The sequence below is a fragment of the Danio rerio genome, chromosome 10, assembly GCF_052040795.2.
Source record: "Danio rerio strain M-AB ecotype USA chromosome 10, GRCz13ab, whole genome shotgun sequence".
Classification (NCBI taxonomy): domain Eukaryota; kingdom Metazoa; phylum Chordata; class Actinopteri; order Cypriniformes; family Danionidae; genus Danio; species Danio rerio.
The window spans coordinates 48,362,501-48,382,173 of NC_141030.1; the positions used below are offsets into that span (position 1 = coordinate 48,362,501).

General features: G+C 37.8%; 2 protein-coding genes across 14 annotated transcripts in view; both read left to right on the forward strand.

Annotated features, from left to right (window-relative positions):
• The window catches only part of myo18b (myosin XVIIIB), an 880,426-nt gene that overhangs the window by 232,004 nt on the left and 628,749 nt on the right, over positions 1-19,673 (forward strand). The gene's annotated exons all lie outside the window — the stretch shown is intronic.
• Positions 1-19,673, forward strand: part of sez6l (seizure related 6 homolog (mouse)-like) — a 148,887-nt gene that overhangs the window by 97,247 nt on the left and 31,967 nt on the right. For all 13 annotated transcript variants that reach the window (XR_015501496.1, XR_015501492.1, XR_015501493.1 and 10 more), the window contains exons 2-3: positions 17,096-17,500; positions 18,215-18,354. Coding sequence is in view for 7 of the 13 variants with exons in the window: in XM_087271298.1 (XP_087127424.1) it covers positions 17,096-17,500; positions 18,215-18,354 (545 nt within the window). In the remaining 6 variants the exon portion in view is untranslated. The remainder of the gene's footprint in view (positions 1-17,095; positions 17,501-18,214; positions 18,355-19,673) is intronic.

Consider the following 19,673-nt stretch of genomic DNA (forward strand, 5'->3'; position numbering starts at 1 on the left):
CAGGACTTTGATTAGGCCACTCCAAAAAAAATGTCATTTTATTTTTATTCAGCCATTCAGAAGAGGACTTGCTGGTCTGCTTTTCGTCATTACTATTATTAAATCATTGTTGTTATTATTATTGAAATGTATTTTATGCTGTAATAAAGCTGAAGTAATAAAGTAGAGTTAATAATTTACTATAAAGCTGAATCATCAGCATAATAGTAATAAATAATAATAAGCAGTATTTAACCAAGAACCGCCTTTTTATGGTCATGCCACTGCATCTCAATTGGATTCAGGTCAGGACTTTGACTAGGCCACTCCAAAGTCTTCATTTTGTTTTGCTTTTTCAGCCATTCAGAAGTGAACTTAAGTGCTTTGGATCTTTGTTATTATTAATTATTATTGTTATTATTAGTCATTGTTGTTGTTTTTATTATTATTGTTATACATTTTTTAGAATTGCTGTAATGAAGCTAAATTAATAAAGTACAGTTATTAATTTACTATAAAACTGAATCATCAGCATAATTGTAATAAATAATAATAAGCAGTATTTAAGCAAGAAGGCAACGCAGTGGCGCAGTAGGTAGTGCTGTCGCCTCACAGCAAGAAGGTCGCTGGTTCGAGCCTCAGCTGGGTCAGTTGGGATTTCTGTGTGGAGTTTGCATGTTCTCCATGCGTTTACGTGGGTTTCCTCCGAGTGCTCTGGTTTCCCCCACAGTCCAAACACATGCGCTATAGAGGAATTGGGTAAGCTGAATTGTCTGTAGTGTATAAGTGTGAGTAAGTGTGTGTGGATGTTTCCCAAAGATGAGTTGCGTCTGGAAGGGTATCCGCTGCATAAAATGTGCTGGATAAGTTGGCGATTCATTCCGCTGTGGCAACCCCGGACTAATAACGGGACTAGGCTGAAAAGAAAATGAATGAATTTAAGCAAGAACCGCCTTTTTATGGTCATACCACAGCATCTCAATTAGATTCAGGTCAGGACTTTCAGTAGGCCACTCCAAAGTCTTCATTTTGTTTTGTTTTTTTAGCCATTCAGAAGTGAACTTGAGTGCTTTGGATCTTTGTTATTATTAATTTAATCATTGTTATTGTTTCTATTACTATTGTTATTATTTTTTAAATTGCTGTAATGAAGCTAAATTAATAAAGTACAGGTGATGATTTACTATAAAGCTGAATCATCAGCATATTAGTAATAATTAATAATAAACAGTGTTTGAGCATGAACGGCCTTTTTATGGTCATACCACAGCATCTCAATTGGATTCAGGTCAGGACTTTGACTTGGCCACTCCAAAGTCTTCATTTTGTTTTGTTTTTTTCAGCCATTCAGAAGTGAACTTGAGTGCTTTGGATCGTTGTTATTATTAATTGAATCATTAAATTAATAAAGTACAGTTATTGGTATAATACAGTATATAGCTGAATCGTCATTCTAATATGCTATTTCAAGTCGGAGTAATATTTCCCATTTTTACTGATTTATTTAAAACACTGATCAAATGTTTGTGTGTTTATTTATGTGATTATATGTCAATAATTACTGTAAATTGTTTAATGAATTTCAAATTTACTCTTTAAAATCAGTAATATGATAAAAAGTGCATAACATAATGTTTAGACATGCCGTGTGGGATCTGGTTTGAGGTTAGTATATGAAGCTAAAGCACAAAATGCTTAAAAATGTCAACTCTGTCATAGTTTAAAAGGTTTGACATGAAGTTAAACAACACTCAATAACAAAAATGTAATGTTTCCTGTCAAACTTACCTATTATTTTGCATTAATAATGGATTTACAACTACAGTAAATTGTTCATTTGTTGTATATCCTGCTAGTTTAAAGATAATTATTGAAAAAATGCCTTTAAAATTTTCTGAAATGTCAAACACTTTAACAGAAGCAAAACCGTCATTGAATCTCTCCAGGTCTGTCTTTATTGTACATTATTTTCAATCTAAAATTGACCATTTATAGAAATAAGAGCATTTGTCCTCCTGGCTTTTTCCGCAGTTGTTTTCTGAAGCTGCAGGCTTTTAGCAGCGTCCTGATAAAGACGTAACCGTCTGTCTGTCTGCCTGCCGGAGGTGAATAAACCCGGCTTTATCAACAGCACCGAGAGCAGAATAAATCTCTCCAGGTTGTTGAGGCAACGGTCGTCGCTCTGAAAATCCTCCAACTGCTCTCTAGGCTGTAATTACCACAAGTCAATGCCTCTGTTTTGATGCTGGCGTATTCGCAGGGTTTGATCCGCCGCACACTGGGAGGCTGTCAGCATCTCAGGGCTTTTTCTGCTCCAGATTTCTCAAAAATCTTCCTGTCGTGGAGGATCATTGTGCCGCATGATGAGCTTTCTTTCACCTCCGTCTGAATGTCAGAAGAGGCTTTAGATTCCTGCTTCTTAGCATGCTGAGACACAGAGCTTCAACTAATGACAGTCATACTTCAAAAAAACTATTGCGCAAAAAAAGTACTGTAAAAAGTAGAGCAAAAAAGCCATGCAGAGCAATATTACAGCATCGAGTGTTAGGTAATGCATTAAAAATAACACAAGTTATGTAATCAGATTACTTTTTCAAGTAACTAGGGAAGGATTACTTTTTTAATTTCCAAGATAACATGATGCTGAGACACAGAGCTTCAACTAGTGATGCTTTAAAAAACCTTTTCTATATTTATGCACCAAAAAAGTACCTTAAAGCAGAGCAAAAGCGGCACATAGAGCGTTATTAAAGCATTGAGTGTTGTGTAGTGCATTACAAATAATGCATTACAAAGTTATGTTATCAGATTACTTGTTCAAGTAACTAGTCAAGTATTACTTTTTAATAAAAAAAAAATGTCCAGACACAGAGCTTCAGCTAATGATAGTTATGCTTTAATAAACCCTTCATTTATTTATGCACAATAAAATACAGTAAAAACAGAGCGTTATTACAGCATCGAGTGTCGAGTAATGCATTACGAAGTAATGTAATCAGATTACTTTTTCAAGTAACTAGGGAAGGATTACTTTTTTAATTTCCAAGACCATAAGACATTGAGACACAGAGATTCAACTAGTGATATAGTATACCTTTAATATATTTATGCACAAAAAAGAACAGTAAAAACAGAGATCAAAAGCGGCACATAGAGCATTATTATAGCATCGAGTATTAAGTAATTCATTATTTGTAATAATTATATTAAGTATATTTTGTGATGCTTGTAAAGGATTACTTTTTAATTTCCAAGAAAATATCATGTCGAGACAGCTTCAACTACTGGTAGTTATTCTTTAATGTTTACTGTACTTTTATCTGCAATACTGCATTAAAATATAAAAGGTTTTGTTTAACAGGAAAGGCACATAGAGCAATATTACAGCACCCAGTGTTGGATAATGCATTGAAAATAACACAAGTTATGTAATCAGATTACTTTTCAAGTAACTAGTCAAGTATTACTTTTTAATTTCCAAGAGAACATGATGGTGAGACACAGAGCTTCAACTAATGATGCTTTAAAAAACCTTTTCTATATTTATGCACCATTAAATTACAGCAAAAGCGGCACATAGAGCGTTATTAAATCATTTAGTGTTGTGTAGTGCATTACAAATAATGCATTACAAAGTTATGTTATCAGATCACTTGTTCAGGTAACTAGTCAAGTATTACTTTTTAATAAAAAAATGTTGAGACACAGAGCTTCAGCTAATGATAGTTATGCTTTAATAAACCCTCCATTTATTTATGCACAATAAAATACAGTAAAAAAACAGAGCGTTATTACAGCATCGAGTATCGAGTAATGCATTACAAAGTTATGTAATCAGATTACTTTTTCAAGTAACTAGGGAAGGATTACTTTTTAATTTCCAAGATAATATCATGTCGAGACGCAGCTTCAACTACAGAAATCTTTAATAAACCCTTTATTTATTGATGCACTATTGCACAATAAAGTAAAATATTTTATTAAAAACGACACACAGAGCATTACTACAGCACTCAGTGTAAGGTAATGCATTAAAAATAACAAGTTGCTTTTTAATTTCCAAGATAATATGACATTGAGACACAGAGATTGAACTAGTGATATTGTATACCTATAATATATTTATGCACAAAAAGGACAGTAAAAACAGAGATCAACCAAGAATCAGAGCTTAATTACAGCATGAAGTATTAATGCATTATTTATAATTATACAACAGTTCTGTCTGGTTCTTTAATCTGATTGGCTGATAGCCATGTGATATTTTGCCAGTAACAACACACACAGGCCTCTTCACCCTTCACCTCTGTGTATTACTCCGCCCACATAGAGCCAGCAACAAGCAGAAAAACACTACAGTTTGACAAATATTGCTGCTGTTGGACAACAATGTACTTTTCAGGCTTTTTTAGTGGAGAAAATAGTTGTTTAGATTGCAACTATGCAGTTTATTTGTAAGAATAGTGCCTATTTTAAATATTTACAATTGCTGAGAGAGCTCGTCTGCGGCCATTAGCCTGCCATAGTGTAGTAGACCAAAGACGGTTGACGTGGTCTATCCACAAGATGGCGCCAGGACCGCATAATAAGCCCTGGCTTAGATTAAAACTGTTGTGTGTTTTCACGATTGCGAAGCTGAAAAATGGAAGCGTCACATTTTTTAAGGTGGACCAGATGGAGTTAATAAGAAGCTGCGAATAAGAAGCTGGATTCAGCCTCGTCCCTCCTTATCGCAAACACAACAGCAGTCTGGTAGTGATTGCGCTGCTTTTTTCGGGGTTAATTATTGTGATATTGTAACTGTCGCTTAATGTTTGATATGCATTGTGTATAAATGTCATGTCCCTTTTAGAGGACTTCTTCTATGGTTGTTTTACCTTTGAGATGAAAGCAGGCATGTATGGGAGCTGTAATCAGATTTTATTTATCAACAGTCAAAATATCCATTAACTGTATTTCAGGACTTTTCATCAAACATTAAAAGTTAAAGATCAAAATCCTACTAATAGGTAACAACACTAATACAAACAATATATCACAAAGCAGAGTTTTACACAGCAGATGCCCTTCCAGCTGCAACCCAGTACTGGGAAGCACCCATACACACTCATTCACTCACACACACTCATACACTGCGGCCAATTTAACTTATTCAATTCCCCCATAGTGCATGTGTTTTGATTGTGGGGAAACCGGAGCACCCAAACCCACGCCAACACGAGGAGAACATGCAAACTCCACACAGAAACGCCAACTGACCCAGCCGGGACTCAAACCAGTGATCTTCTTACAGTGAGGTGACTGTGCTAACCACTGAGCCACCATGTCACCCTTATTTTCCTGTTTCATTCAGTTAAAAATCTAAAACTAAACATAATAATAATAATAACACATCTTGACACAAAAAGACACAACAAACAATGGATTTAAAGACTACAATATGCTACACTCCTGAAAAATTCTGAGTTATTGTGACTTGATTGCATCAGTATATGAATGTACATCACAAAGCAAAACCGCAAATGAATGTAACCGTTTAGACATCTGTAATAATCACAGGGTATAATTAAAGGTTTGCACACAATACTGTTGGATTGCTGAATTCTCTTAAATCCCCAAAGCAGACAAACCGCAGCTAGCAAGCATCTGTAGGAGTTGAGAGCAGTTTCAGACATTAATATTTCTCGCATGGACGATCTGCCACCGGTTTCTGGCTTCTGCTGCGTTTCTCTCAGCGCTGGCCGTTTATTAAATTGCATTTCTTCTGTTTCCGCCGTCACTGTCAGGAAAGCTGTCTGAGTCATAATCCCACAGAATAAGCAGCGTGCGGGAGGACGGAGAGAAGCGCGGAAAACAAGATAGAGAAAACACAGAGCAGGAAAAGACCAAGACGCAAAATAGAGAAAGAAAAAGAGAAGTTGCATTAAAAAGATGGAGAGAGAGAGAGAGAGAGAGAGAGAGAGAGAGGAGAGTTTCTGCTAAAGCTTTTATTTTTCTATTTTCATAACCTTCAAATAAATGATCAAAAGCACATCTTCATTTAATACAATGTGTGAAAATGTTTTACAGAATAGGCAGCAGCATTACAGCTCTCAGTGTTTAGGTTATGCATTAGGAGTAGTGTAAGAAATGTAATCCGATTACTTTTTCAGGTAACTGGTCAAGTATTTTTGATCATTTCTCACGAAAGGTTTGTTTGAGCTCAACTGTGCAGACCTGAGTTTGCATTTCTTCAGCCTGAGCTATATTCATAGCATATTTCACTTAAGGTGTAAAATGGTTGTTGCTAGAAGGGATACAGCTGAAGAATTCATTCATTCACTCATTTATTTTCCTTCGGCTTAGTCTCTTTATTTATCAGAGGTTGCCACAGCGGAATGAACCACCAACTATTCCAGCATATGTTTTCATTCATTCATTCATTCATTCATTCATTCATTCATTCATTTATTCATTTTCCTTCGGCTTAGTCCGTTTATTAATCCGGGGTCACCACAGTGGAATGAACCACCAGCTATTCCAGCATATGTTTTTATTCATTCATTCATTTTCTTTTCGTCTTAGTCCCTTTATTAATCCGGGGTTGCCACAGTGGAATGAACCGCCAACTTATCCAGCACTTGTTTTTATGCGGCGGATTCCCTTCCAACTGCAACCCAGTGCTGGGAAACACCTTTACACTCTCACATTTACACACATACACGCTAGTACACCACAGCCAATTTAGTTAATCAATTCCCCTATAGTGCATGTGTTTGGACTGTGGGGTAAACCGGAGAACATGCAAACTCCACACAGAAATGCCAACTGTCCCAGCCAAGAATTGAACCAGCGACCTTGTTGCTGTGAGACCACAGTGCTAACCACTGTGTCGCCACAATAATAACATAATATAAAAGTAATAATATAATTATAATAATTAATATAATAAAAAATCAATAAAAAAGTAATTATTCATCGTGTGATTTGTAAATGTGCCAAAGTTAACATATTATTTTAAATACTTTTCATATAAAAACAGTGAATATGGGTAGACTGTTTAATTAAATGATTATTTTAAGTAAATAAAAAACACAAAAAGTTATTATTATTAAAAAAAACTATTGAAGTTCCACGCAGAAACTCCAACTGGCCCAGCCTTCACTGCCTTATAATAGGCTACCTTCATGGCTTTTGTTGATTTATAATTTACACACAATATATCGCATGTGCATGATCGGATTAGGATTGGAACCGACTGGCCGATACCCGATCCAGCAAAAATATGCGGGATCTAACCGATATCCGATCCACGTATTGGGATCGGTGCATCCCTACTCAAAATATGGATCTGTGACAGAGCAACTACGGTTTGAGGAAACACTCGTCACTACACCGATTATTTCCCAAAACATATAATCATACTATGCAACCCAGGCTCATTCTGAAAGCGTAGTCCAGCGGACTTTTCTGGAGGCCGCGAAATACGTCCCGGGATGTACGTATTTGTGCAGTTTTTGTTTTCGCGAATCCGCGAGAGGCCGCTGTGTGCGCTTTTTCGTATCTCTCGCGTCTCTCGCGAGTGACGTTTGCGCCGGCGCTGTTCTCGCGTCAGCCCACCAGAGGCCGCTGTCTGACTGACCGAATGATTGACTGCGCGACCGGCCAATCGGCTGACCCACCCTCCTCCTTCCCTGAACCCAACCATATTTACAGATTGACCAGCCCGCCCGCTCACTTCCCTAGACCCGAGCAACAATTTAGAAAAGCCGTCTAGAAAAAGAAAAACCCTCGTCTGTTTTTTTTTTTACCACGTTTTCGGATTTCACCGCGTTCTCACCCTTGTTAGCTTTATTTTTTGGATTCTGTTTTTGTCTTACCTGGTTTCTGGAACTGCTCTTCCCCGGACTCGGACCCGGACGCCTTTGTCAACTCCTTCTCTCTGCATCTGAAGTCTGCCGACGCACACGATGAGCTGACCGGACAAACTGACTGCAGCGAGAAAGCCTTCCACACGGAGGTAAGCGGTCGCCGAAAGGGAACGGCGTCACACCGCCCCGTAGCGTTCGCTTAAAAAAATGAAACACAGCCATACGTACCTCCCGGGACGTATTTCGCGGTCTCCAGAAACGTCCGCCGGACTACGTTTTCAGAATGAGCCTGGGTTGATACTATGGTAGTTCAGCCGTGAGTTATGCCGTTTTTCGGGAAACGCATCCTTAATCGGCTTGCCATCATGCATAATATATCAGCTTCACATTGACTGACACACACACTTAAATAAACCAAACTAGAAGCGATCTCAGCAGAAGACTTCTAAACCAAGACCACACACTGCTTCTTTGGGTTTGGTTTTACCTGTAATGCATTCGCGGTGAGGTGTTAAGTTGAGGTGAGTGTGAGCAGGATTAATTTGTCCATCAGCTCAGTGTTGGTCTCTCTGCGCTCTGTGTAAGGCTGTTTTGGGGCCCTTGTGTTTCGGGCTCATTATCTGATGCGAGTGAATGTGTTTGCGGGGCCTGTTAATGCGTCTGCTTGACATGAGCAATCTATAACCGCTGGAAGAGTTCATTTGTCATTCAGAGCAGCTGAAAAATAACACACACGTCATTTCTGACTCTTAAGTGTGTCTGGCAGTGCTGTTGTGTGCGTGTGTGTGTTGGATCATTTTTAATGCCTAATGTTGATAACTGAGATCATATTTAAATAATATTCAAATATATTTACAGTAGTTAAAGGCAGAATTATTCGCCCTCTTGTATATTTTTCCCCAATTTCTGTTTAACAGAGAAGATGTAGTTATATATATAGACAATAGTTTTAATAACTCATCTCTAATAACTGATTCATTTTCTCTTTGGCATGATGACAGTAAATAATATTAGACTAGATATTCTTCAAGACACTTCTATACAGCTTAAAGAGACATTTAAAGGCTTCACTAGGGTAATTAGGGTAAAGTTAGGGTAATTAGGCAAGTCATTGTATATCAGTGGTTTGTTCTGGAGACAATCCAACACTAATATTGCTTAAAGGGGTGAATAATATTGACCTTAAACAGATTAAAAAAAAATAAACTGCTTTTATTTTGGCCAAAATAAAACAAATAAGACTTTGTGTACAAAGCTTAATAAAATACAATAAATAATTAAATACAAATTAATTAAAATTATATATTAATACATACAATATATTATTTTACAATTTTCTTTATAAAATAAAAAAAGGTGAATGCGTTTATAATTTTATCATAAATTATATATTATCAATTGCTAAATGTCAGGTGTATGCATAAATACAAACTTTTTGTGTGTATAATATCCTTATTTGTGTTATTATTATTTATTGATTATTTGGTTCATTGAATATTCTTTATTAGATTAAATTAGATTTAAATGGAGAAATACTTTATTGTTTTTATAAAACAAAATATTTATGTCAAAATTACACAATTTGTTCATAAACTGAATATTATGTAAATGGTAATTAATAAAGTGCTGTCTTGTTTTGGTTTTGTATTAATTATTTAATATTATTAATAATGTGAAATATTTCTGTGACATTATTATTTAGTATTGTTTGGTCATTTTTTGGATTTTTTTTAAAATAATAATAATAATAATAAATTATATATATATATATATATATATATATATATATATATATATATATATATATATATATCAAGGCAGCAGGCCGAGTGCCTTAGTGTCCCCCCTTTATTAATCTGGGGTTGCCACTGCAGAATGAACCACCAACTTATCCACCATATGTTTCACGCAGAGGGTGCCCTTCCAGCTGCAACCCATCACTGGGAAACAAACATCCACACACATTCATTCACACATACACTACGAACAATTTAGTTCAACAATTCCCCTATGACGCATGTTTTTGGACTTGTGGGGGATACCGGACCATCCAGAGGTAATCCACGCCAACACGGGGAGAACATGCAAACTCCACACAGAAACGCCACCTGATCTGAGGCTCGAACCAGTGGCTTTCTTGCTGTGAGGTGAATGTGCTACTCACTGCGCCACCATGCAGCCAACATAAAACACAGAGAGTCTAAAAACCCTTTAATATGAGAAACTACTTTCTTCCACCATTCATTCACATCTGAAGCCGACATCAGAACAGCAGAAAACCGCTGCTCATTTACTAACATCACTTTAGAGCTACTGTTTGACTGTTTCTCTAGCATAATGTCTAAAGTGAGGACAAAACAGCTGATTTTGCTGACACTTTAAGCTTATAAGGCTGAACAGCATGAAATGTCATCAGTCTACAGAGATTTCCCAATATTTCTCTGTTGCAATTGGGAGATAATTAATAATTAACCTTAAAAAAAGCCAAACACTGGCAGATTACTATGGTATAATTGCAGCAGTTTTATGATGATTTGATCAGCTGTAAAGTTTGAAATTTACTGTGTTTTTCTCCTCAAAGGACTTATTATGCAGTCTCTGTCGCCATCTTCTGGCAGAACGTCAACCGTCTTTGCTCTGCTCAGTATGAGGAGCTGAATCTCGGAAATTATAAATGTTTAAAATAGGCATTATCATCATAAATAAACTGCATAGTTGCAATCTAAACAACTACGTTCTCGACTAAACAGCCTCAAAAGTACATGATGTTGTCCAGCAGCTGCAATATTTGTCAAGCTGTAGTGAGTTTATAGATCTGCTGTCACTCTGTGAGCGGAGTAATACACAAGGGTGAAGAGGCTGTACGAGTGCTGTTATTGCAGAATATATACACACAAATTAATTCAGGGGCTGAATTGCATTTTTCATTGAGGTTATATTGTTATATTCAGAGTTTTTTTGCAGGTATCATACAGCATTTTCAGTGTTGTTGACAAGCTCACAATAAGTTTGCTTTTATTTTGTGACTTTTGAAGTAGTTCAGGTCTCTCTCAGTCTGTGGATATAATGGCTCCTGTCCTAACAAACTACACCACTGCTGTTGTCTTTGTCTGACCCACTTGCTATAAATAAAAGTCAAATGCGTAGAACAGCAGTTCGACACTGTGGAACAGATCCAGGGAACAATGATGCAAAATTGCTGCTTTTTGTCCCCATAGATTAGGCGACTGACAGAGATAACGCTCACAAGCAGTGATTATGGAAAGCTCTGGCCTCAAAGCCAGCATTCATGGATGAAATGTTGACGCTTTGAGGACTGAATCATAATAAATGCATTGAAGAATCCAGTTACTCATAGGTCAGATGCTTTAGTCATCTTATATGAATGCAAATGTCCTTAATACTTCAGCGGCTTCTTGTAGACAACAATTAGATTAGAAAGCTTTGCTGAATCAAAAAAAGCCTTGCATAGAGTTTCAGAAGAGATCTCAAACTGCAGGCAGAAATACTGAAGTCTGCATCAAGAGATTAAAAGATGAATTCAAACTAATATCACATCATCATTTCATGAGATCAACTGATCTATGGTGCTGTTCATGTTTGTTTTATAGGTGTGTACATGTACTGCATGCCAATATCTGTCTCGCTTATGTTTATTTACATTTGACCATTTGACCAATCAGAAGAGAGCACAGTCATCTAACCAATCAGAGCAGAGTATGGCCAACTGACAAATAAGTAGAAGACTAGTATGAACTAACCAATCAGAGCAGAGTATGGCCATCTAACAAATCAGTGGAAGAGTAGAGTGATCTGACCAATCAGAGTAGAGTTTAGGCATCTGACCAATTAGGAGAAGCGTAGTCTCATCTAACCAATCAGAGCAGAGTATAGCCATCTGACTAATCGAAAATGAGTAGTATGTTCTGACCAATCAGAGCAGAGTATTGCCAACTGACCAATAAGTAGAAGACTAGTGTGAACTAACCAATCAGAGCAGAGAATGGCCATCTGACCAATCAATGGAAGAGTAGAGTGATCTGACCAATCAGAGTAGAGTCTGGGCATCTGACCAATTAGTGGAAGCGTAGTCTCATTCAACCAATCAGAGCAGAGTATGGCCATCTGACCAATCAGAAGAGAGTAAAATGATCTGACTAATCAGAGTAGTGTCTGGGCATCTGACTAAACAATAGAGAGCAGAGTAATTTAACCAATCAAAGTCGAGTATGAGCAACTGACCAATCAGTGAAAAAGTAAAGTGATCTGACCAATCGGAGCAGAGTATGTTCATCTGATCAGTAAAAAGATAGCACAGTCATCTAAACCAATCAGAGTATGTCCTACTGACCAATCAGTGGAAGAGTAGAGTGATCTGACCAATCAGAGCAAAGTATGGCGAACTGACCAATAAGTAGAAAAGTAGAGTGAACTAACCAATCAGAGCAGAGTATGGCCATCTGACTAAACAGTGGAAGGGTAGAGTGATCTGAACAATCAGAGCAGTGTATGGTCATCTGACCAATCAGAGGAGAGCAAAGTCATATAACCAATCAGAGTTGAGTATGACCAACTGACCAATCAGTGGAAGAGTAGAGTGAACTGACCAATTAGACTCGAGTGTGTCCAACTGAACAAACAGAAGAGATTAGAGTTGTCTAACTAATCAGAGTCAAGTATGACCATCTGACCAAACAGAAGAGAACAGAGTCATCTAATCAATTAGAGTCGAGTATGACCAACTGACCAATCAGTGGAAGAGTAGAGTAAATTGACCAATCAGAGCAGAGTACGGTCATCTGATCAATAAGAAGATAGTATCGTCATCTAAACCAAGCCGAGACTGTCAAAAATAGCTCTATTGGGAGACTTTAAGTTGATATTTTCAAGATAAATACACACACAAACATCACTTTTATATAACCAGAAATAATTTGCATTATTTTATTTATTTTTTTGTATAAAAAACACAATAAAAGGCTTATCTTAGGGACAAAATGTCCCTACAGTTTCTAGAATCCACCATATATTGATCAGCATGTAAGAAGCACACACACACACACACACACACATGCATCAGTTTGGAGGACAGCGAGGGCCGTGTGCTGAGTTTTCTCTTGTGCTGGCATTCATTACATGTTTTATTGCGTCCCTGGACGACGCTCTATCACTCTCAGAGGGTAATGGCTTTTTTTCCGCCGGTGTAATTTAATTGATCAGCCTCTTCCTCTTTTTTCACCTTGAGGAATGGCCGCCGCGCTGGAAAAGCCAACAGACATTAGAAGTCAAATGCGTCTGGATTAGTTTGTTTTGGAAAGGTTATTTAGCATCGGGGCATTTTAATGACGTTTACAGCTGAGGAAAAAACATGAGGGAACTCTGAGGATTTATTACAGAGTCTGAGTGAAATGTTAAAGGTGAACTATTCTCATCCTTTTTATAAAATAATTACAGAAAAACTACACACAGCAGACATTTAATAATAATAATATTAATTATTCCTTACATTTATATAACGCTTTTCTGGACACTCAAAGCACTTTACACAATGGGGGGGATCTCCTCCACCACCAGTGTGCAGAATCCACCGGGCAGCCATTTGATTGAACCACCAGATGAGTGGAGAGGCCGAGTGATGAAGCCAGTTATGATATGGTGAGGGTTAGGAGGTCATGATAGACAGAGAGGCTAAATTTGGCCAGGATGCCAGGGTTAAACCCCTACTCTTTTTTTCCAAGGACATCCTGGGATTTTTAACGACCACAGAGAGTCTGGACCTCAGTTTAACATCTCACTGAGCAGTATAGAGTCCCCATCACTATACTGGGGCATTAGGACCCACACAGACCACCTTTTGAGCGCCCCCTGCTGGCCTCACTAACACCACTTCCGACAGCAACCTAGGTTTCCCATGTGGCCTCCCATCCAGATACTGACCGGGCGCAGCCCTGCTTAGCTTCAGTAGGTGACCATGTGAGAGTTGCAGAGAGCTAGCTGCCGTCTAGTCATTTACTTGGATTCAAAAACAACACGCAACATACAGTATAGCCCACAGTCAGAGCAATCTGTGTCTGTAATCTTCAGCAGCACGTTGCCTCTCTCTCTCTTAGAGAGAGATTCTGTCATTCAGAGTTCATAAACGTCCAGAAGGCGATGATAAACATGGCAGTTTGTTCATGATTCAGGTTGCTGAAACAATTTGCTCCTTTGTTTTTTCACACTTCACTCTGGCGTTTGTCCATTTCTGAAAGGATCCGATGCAGTGATGGGTCGTTCATGAACGATTCGTTCATTTTAAACGAATCTTCAATATGACTCGGGAACTACGAGTCCTCTCAGGGAGTGATTTGTTCATCCACGCGTGCGCACATTTGTGCAGGCGGTATCATACATTTTAAGTCTTTTGAGACGTTCATCGCGGAAAGGCAGAAGCCAATCAGATGCGTTTAGAGTGGGAAAAAGAATTGATCCGTTCATCTCTCGAGTCCTCGGGTTTGAGTCATTCTGTCGCGTGATGAAAGGTAAACTAATTTTTATGGCTCCTATAGACTGTGTACATTGGTTAAGATTATATGTGTCTGTCAGTGTAACGTGAACGAACCCCTGACATTTAAAGACATGAAGAGGTGAGCTGAGCAAAGAGACAACAATACCTTCATAGACAAAAGAGCAGGTCAACATTGAATTATTATTTTCTCCTTCTTATAGCATTCTATTGATGACTTATTTGTCGTGTGATCAACCTTTTGGGCTAGTTGTAGATGTGTTTGGAAGCGATTCATAACATTTAAGTAATATTTTGGCAAATTGAACCAAATGACTCGAAAAAAGATTCGTTCATCTTGATGAACGAGACTCAAAGATCCGAGTCAGTAAAATGATCCGAACTTACCATCACTAATCAGATGTCAGAAGCACTTCAATAATCACATGCACGTTATCATCATCAGCTCCAGAAGTTACTTATTTCAAATATTGACGCACACACAATCGAACCGAAACCGAAAGTGAGCGCTTTTAACTTCTCCCCCAACTGGCCTGCAGATACCCACACAAGTGAATGCTGCTCTCTCAGTGTGTAACGTGGAGACTGACACGGAGGGATCCATTTTGCAGTATTTATTAGACACAGTTCAAACACAAACATCCAACACGCATTAAAGTGTGAACTCACATCAACAGCAATCAATAAAGATCGTGAGGCTGGCGGCTGACAGACACAGAGGGATTTACCAGGCATAGATCAGTGGCAGGCGGCATGGTTCAGAGTCCTTATAACAAGCGTGCGTCGAGGGCAGGCAGCGTGGTTCAGAGTCCGTGTAACAAGCGAGGGTCGAGGGCAGGCAGAAGGCAACTCAGAGTCAGAAACAGTCCAGAGTGATGCACAGAAGATCAGGCAGGGAATACCGCTTAGAAATGTTGGCCGTGGCTGAACAAGACTTCGCACTGAACTGTTGTTTGAGTGGGGCTTATATAGGGAGCGTGGGTCGCTACCGGGATTCAGATCAGTCTATGTGGATGATGTAATTCTTAGAAGTCCAGGGATGGCGGCCTCTGCTGGCCAGCGAGAGGAATGACTGGGACCGAGTCGGTGACACATTGGCTGTTGGTGATCGCTGATGTTATTTTCAGTCAAAACTCATTTCACACAGCATGATTTGAATCGCCGACTGATGCAGATATTCAGGACGCCAAATATCTCACAGGCATCGGCGACACATCGGTGATTCTCTCAGATTGCGTCTTTGATTGTTCACACTGTGTGATTGTCACTCACGTGCACGAGCACCGATTTGGCTGTGATTTCAGGCAGTTGTCAGCGATTTCTCGAAACCTGACGGCGAGTCAAAATCAGGGCTAAAATCCCGCAGTCTGAACTCGCCATTAATCATCTTTATTTTTTGAAGTATGCCATAAAATATTTCAGATTCTCATTTACATGCTTTCTTGTTTTGTTTTGTTTTTACAATAAAACCGAAATCCAGTGTAGTAGTCCGACAGGATTTATTTATTTATTTATTTTATGTGTAAACCAACAATGCTGTGTATATAAACCGTTGTTTAAAGCAGTCCTTATTTAAAACATTAAAAACATGGTCAACCGTTTGGTAGAGGGGCAGTCAAATGGTTAATGTTGGTCTGCAGATCTCCATGTCTCCAGCTCTCCATTGTTGCAGATGTGAAGTGTTGTTGTGCTGATTGTAAAAGGCCTCAGCCCTATGTCAGTCCGTCATCACAGTGCTTCAGTATTATTCTTCTATTATTATTCCATCCAGAACTTTCTTGAGCATCTGTCTGTGCTCACGCCTCCAAAAGCCACCGCGTTCACTTCGTGTTTTGAGGTGCAGCTCATTTATTAGAAGAGAACAAACACCTCCGTGGAGAATCCCAACCGTGCTGCAAACTCCACTTCTCTCAGTGATATCTGTGCGTGTTTAGCAGGAAGTGAGGTTCTTCTCGTTTCTCATTGGACTAAAATGCATACCTCATAGAATATTTATGAGTTATTAATGCACATCTTTATGATGGAAGCATAGTGTTTAACACAACAAAGTAAAAACAACAGGACATTTTCCCCTTTAAATGACTGAATTCTGCTTTTTCTGTAAGGGGGTGTAAACTTACTCACGCATCTTTTTCTTTACCTAATTTGGGAACGCATCTGAATAGACTCAAAGTAAACATCTTACACACACACCCCGACTCTCATCAACGAACGCACCAATTTCTGATCCAATCAGAGCATCTGTTGTGTAGAAAATAGCTGAGAGAAGCCCGTGTTGGCTTTTATCTTGTGAGAAATGGCCTGGATTGAAGATAATTACCCTGTAGCATTAACTGCACTCATGTGTGCATAAACTTTTTATTATCATTTAAGAAACAATTATTGCATATGAATACTTCATCTTCTGAGGTGCAACTCGTAAATTAGAGAAGGAAAAACACAGCAGTGGCAAATCCCAACAATGCATCACACTACTTGTTTTGTTTACTTTTTACAGAAATTTGCCACCAGTTTATCAGGAAGTGACAATTTTCTTCTCTTTTGTTTCTCATTGGATGGAAACACTGCTTTATTCACAAATGCATTACAGTTTTGCTTGCATCTTTGCATGGAAACATAGTTATTGGCCCAACATCAGGTCTAATTATTTTTTTAGCATGCACAAATATCCGTACACACAACATGACCTTAAATTAGTTTTTAAGCTCATGACAACTTATTTATAAACTCAATAACAACTTTACTCTTCCTCCTCCTGCAGATGTGTCGACGGTGACTCCTCTGCCCAGTCTGGCTCCAGCAATGCAGGCTCCAGCACCCAGAGATCCCCCCAGAGGAGCTGCCTCTGTTGGGCAGGAGCTCCTCCAGTCGGTCCTGTCTCACAAGGATCATCTTCTGGCCCAGACGGGAGTGACTCTACCCAGCGCTTTACCCCCTGACCTGATGCCCATGCTGGGGAAAGGTTTGGGGGTTGGAGCTGATGCTCTGTCGCCTGAAATGAGAAGGATTTTCCCTGCACATGACAGCACTGGGCGCCCAGACGAGCTGCCCACCGAACCTCCAGAGCCTGTGGAGACGCCCCGCTGGGTCACGGATGAACCAAGCTCACCAACCCAGCCCTCGGTCAATGTTAACCCAGAAACACTGACTGCTGCTTTCACCACAGGTAAGACTAGAGTTGAGCTGGCCAAACAAACATATTTTTGGCAATTTTCAGCTGATCATTTTTGCTTGATAAAAATTTGTTGCCTCATTGCAAACATACACTCACCGGCCACTTTATTAGGTACACCTTACTAGTACTGGGTTGGACCCGCTCTTGCCTTCAGAACTGCCTTATTGTTGCCTAGCAGCAATACTCAGGTAGGCTGTGGCGTTAACACCATGCTCAATTGGTACTAATGGACCCAAAGAAAATCTCCCCCACACCATTACACCACCACCACCACCAGCCTGAACCGCTGATACAAGGCAGGATGGATCCATGCTTTCATGTTGTTGAGGCCAAATTGTGAGCCGAGCATCCGAATGTGTCAGCAGAAATGGAGACTCATCAGAGCAGCAACGTTTCTCCAATCTTCTATTGTCCAGTTTTGGTGAGGCTGTGTGAATTGTAGCCTCAGTTTCCTGTTCTTAGCTGACAGGAGCGGCACAAGCTCAAGCTTGGACGTGTTGTGTGTTTAGAGACAAGTTGGTGTTGCTGCAGCCTTGAGATCTCCAAGTAAGGGGGCTTACACAGCAAGAAGATTTGGTAAACTCCAAGAATGAGGGACTTAAACCACAAGTTGGTGGGTTTAGTTGGTGTTGGTGGAGCAGATGTTAATTAAATGTAATGTAGTGTCTGATATGTTGTTGTGTAATATCTGCTATTTTCCTCCAGCTCAATCAAACTGCAGGGTGAATTTCAGCGAGCCGGAGGGTTACATCGACTCCTCAGACGAGCCGCCACTTCCAGACGGAGCATTCCTGCAGTGCATCTACACCATCAGCGTTTACACTGGATACGGCGTCGAGCTGCAGGTACTTTACTTTACTTTACTTTACTTTACTTTACTTTTACTTTTACTTTTACTTTACTTTACTTTACTTTACTTTTACTTTACTTTTACTTTTACTTTTACTTTTACTTTTACTTTTACTTTTGCTTTGCTTTACTTTACTTTACTTTTACTTTTACTTTTACTTTACTTTACTTTACTTTACTTTACTTTTACTTTACTTTTACTTTTACTTTTACTTTACTTTACTTTACTTTACTTTTACTTTACTTTTACTTTTACTTTTACTTTACTTTACTTTTACTTTACTTTTACTTTTACTTTTACTTTTACTTTTACTTTTGCTTTGCTTTACTTTACTTTTACTTTTACTTTTGCTTTACTTTACTTTACTTTACTTTTACTTTACTTTTACTTTTACTTTTACTTTTGCTTTGCTTTACTTTACTTTTACTTTTACTTTACTTTAATTTACTTTTACTTTTGCTTTACTTTTACTTTACTTTACTTTTTACTTTACTTTACTTTACTTTACTTTACTTTTACTTTAATTTACTTTTACTTTACTTTACTTTACTTTACTTTACTTTACTTTACTTTTACTTTACTTTTACTTTTACTTTACTTTAATTTACTTTTACTTTTGCTTTACTTTTACTTTACTTTACTTTACTTTTTACTTTACTTTACTTTACTTTACCTTTACTTTACTTTTACTTTACTTTATTTTTACTTTTACTTTTACTTTACTTTAATTTACTTTTGCTTTACTTTTACTTTACTTTACTTTACTTTTACTTTACTTTTACTTTACTTTACTTTTACTTTACTTTACTTTACTTTTACTTTTGCTTTTACTTTAATTTACTTTTACTTTTGCTTTACTTTTACTTTACTTTACTTTACTTTACTTTTTACTTTACTTTACTTTACTTTTACTTTACTTTACATTACTTTAATTTACTTTTACTTTTGCTTTACTTTACTTTACTTTTACTTTACTTTACTTTTACTTTTACTTTACTTTTGCTTTACTTTACTTTTACTTTTGCTTTACTTTACTTTACCTTTACTTTTACTTTTACTTTTACTTTACTTTAATTTACTTTTACTTTTGCTTTACTTTTACTTTACTTTACTTTTTACTTTACTTTTACTTTACTTTTACTTTACTTTACTTTACATTACTTTAATTTACTTTTACTTTTGCTTTACTTTACTTTTACTTTACTTTACTTTACTTTACTTTACTTTACTTTTACTTTACTTTTACTTTACATTACTTTTACTTTACTTTACTTTACTTTTAATTTACTTTACTTTACATTACTTTACTTATTT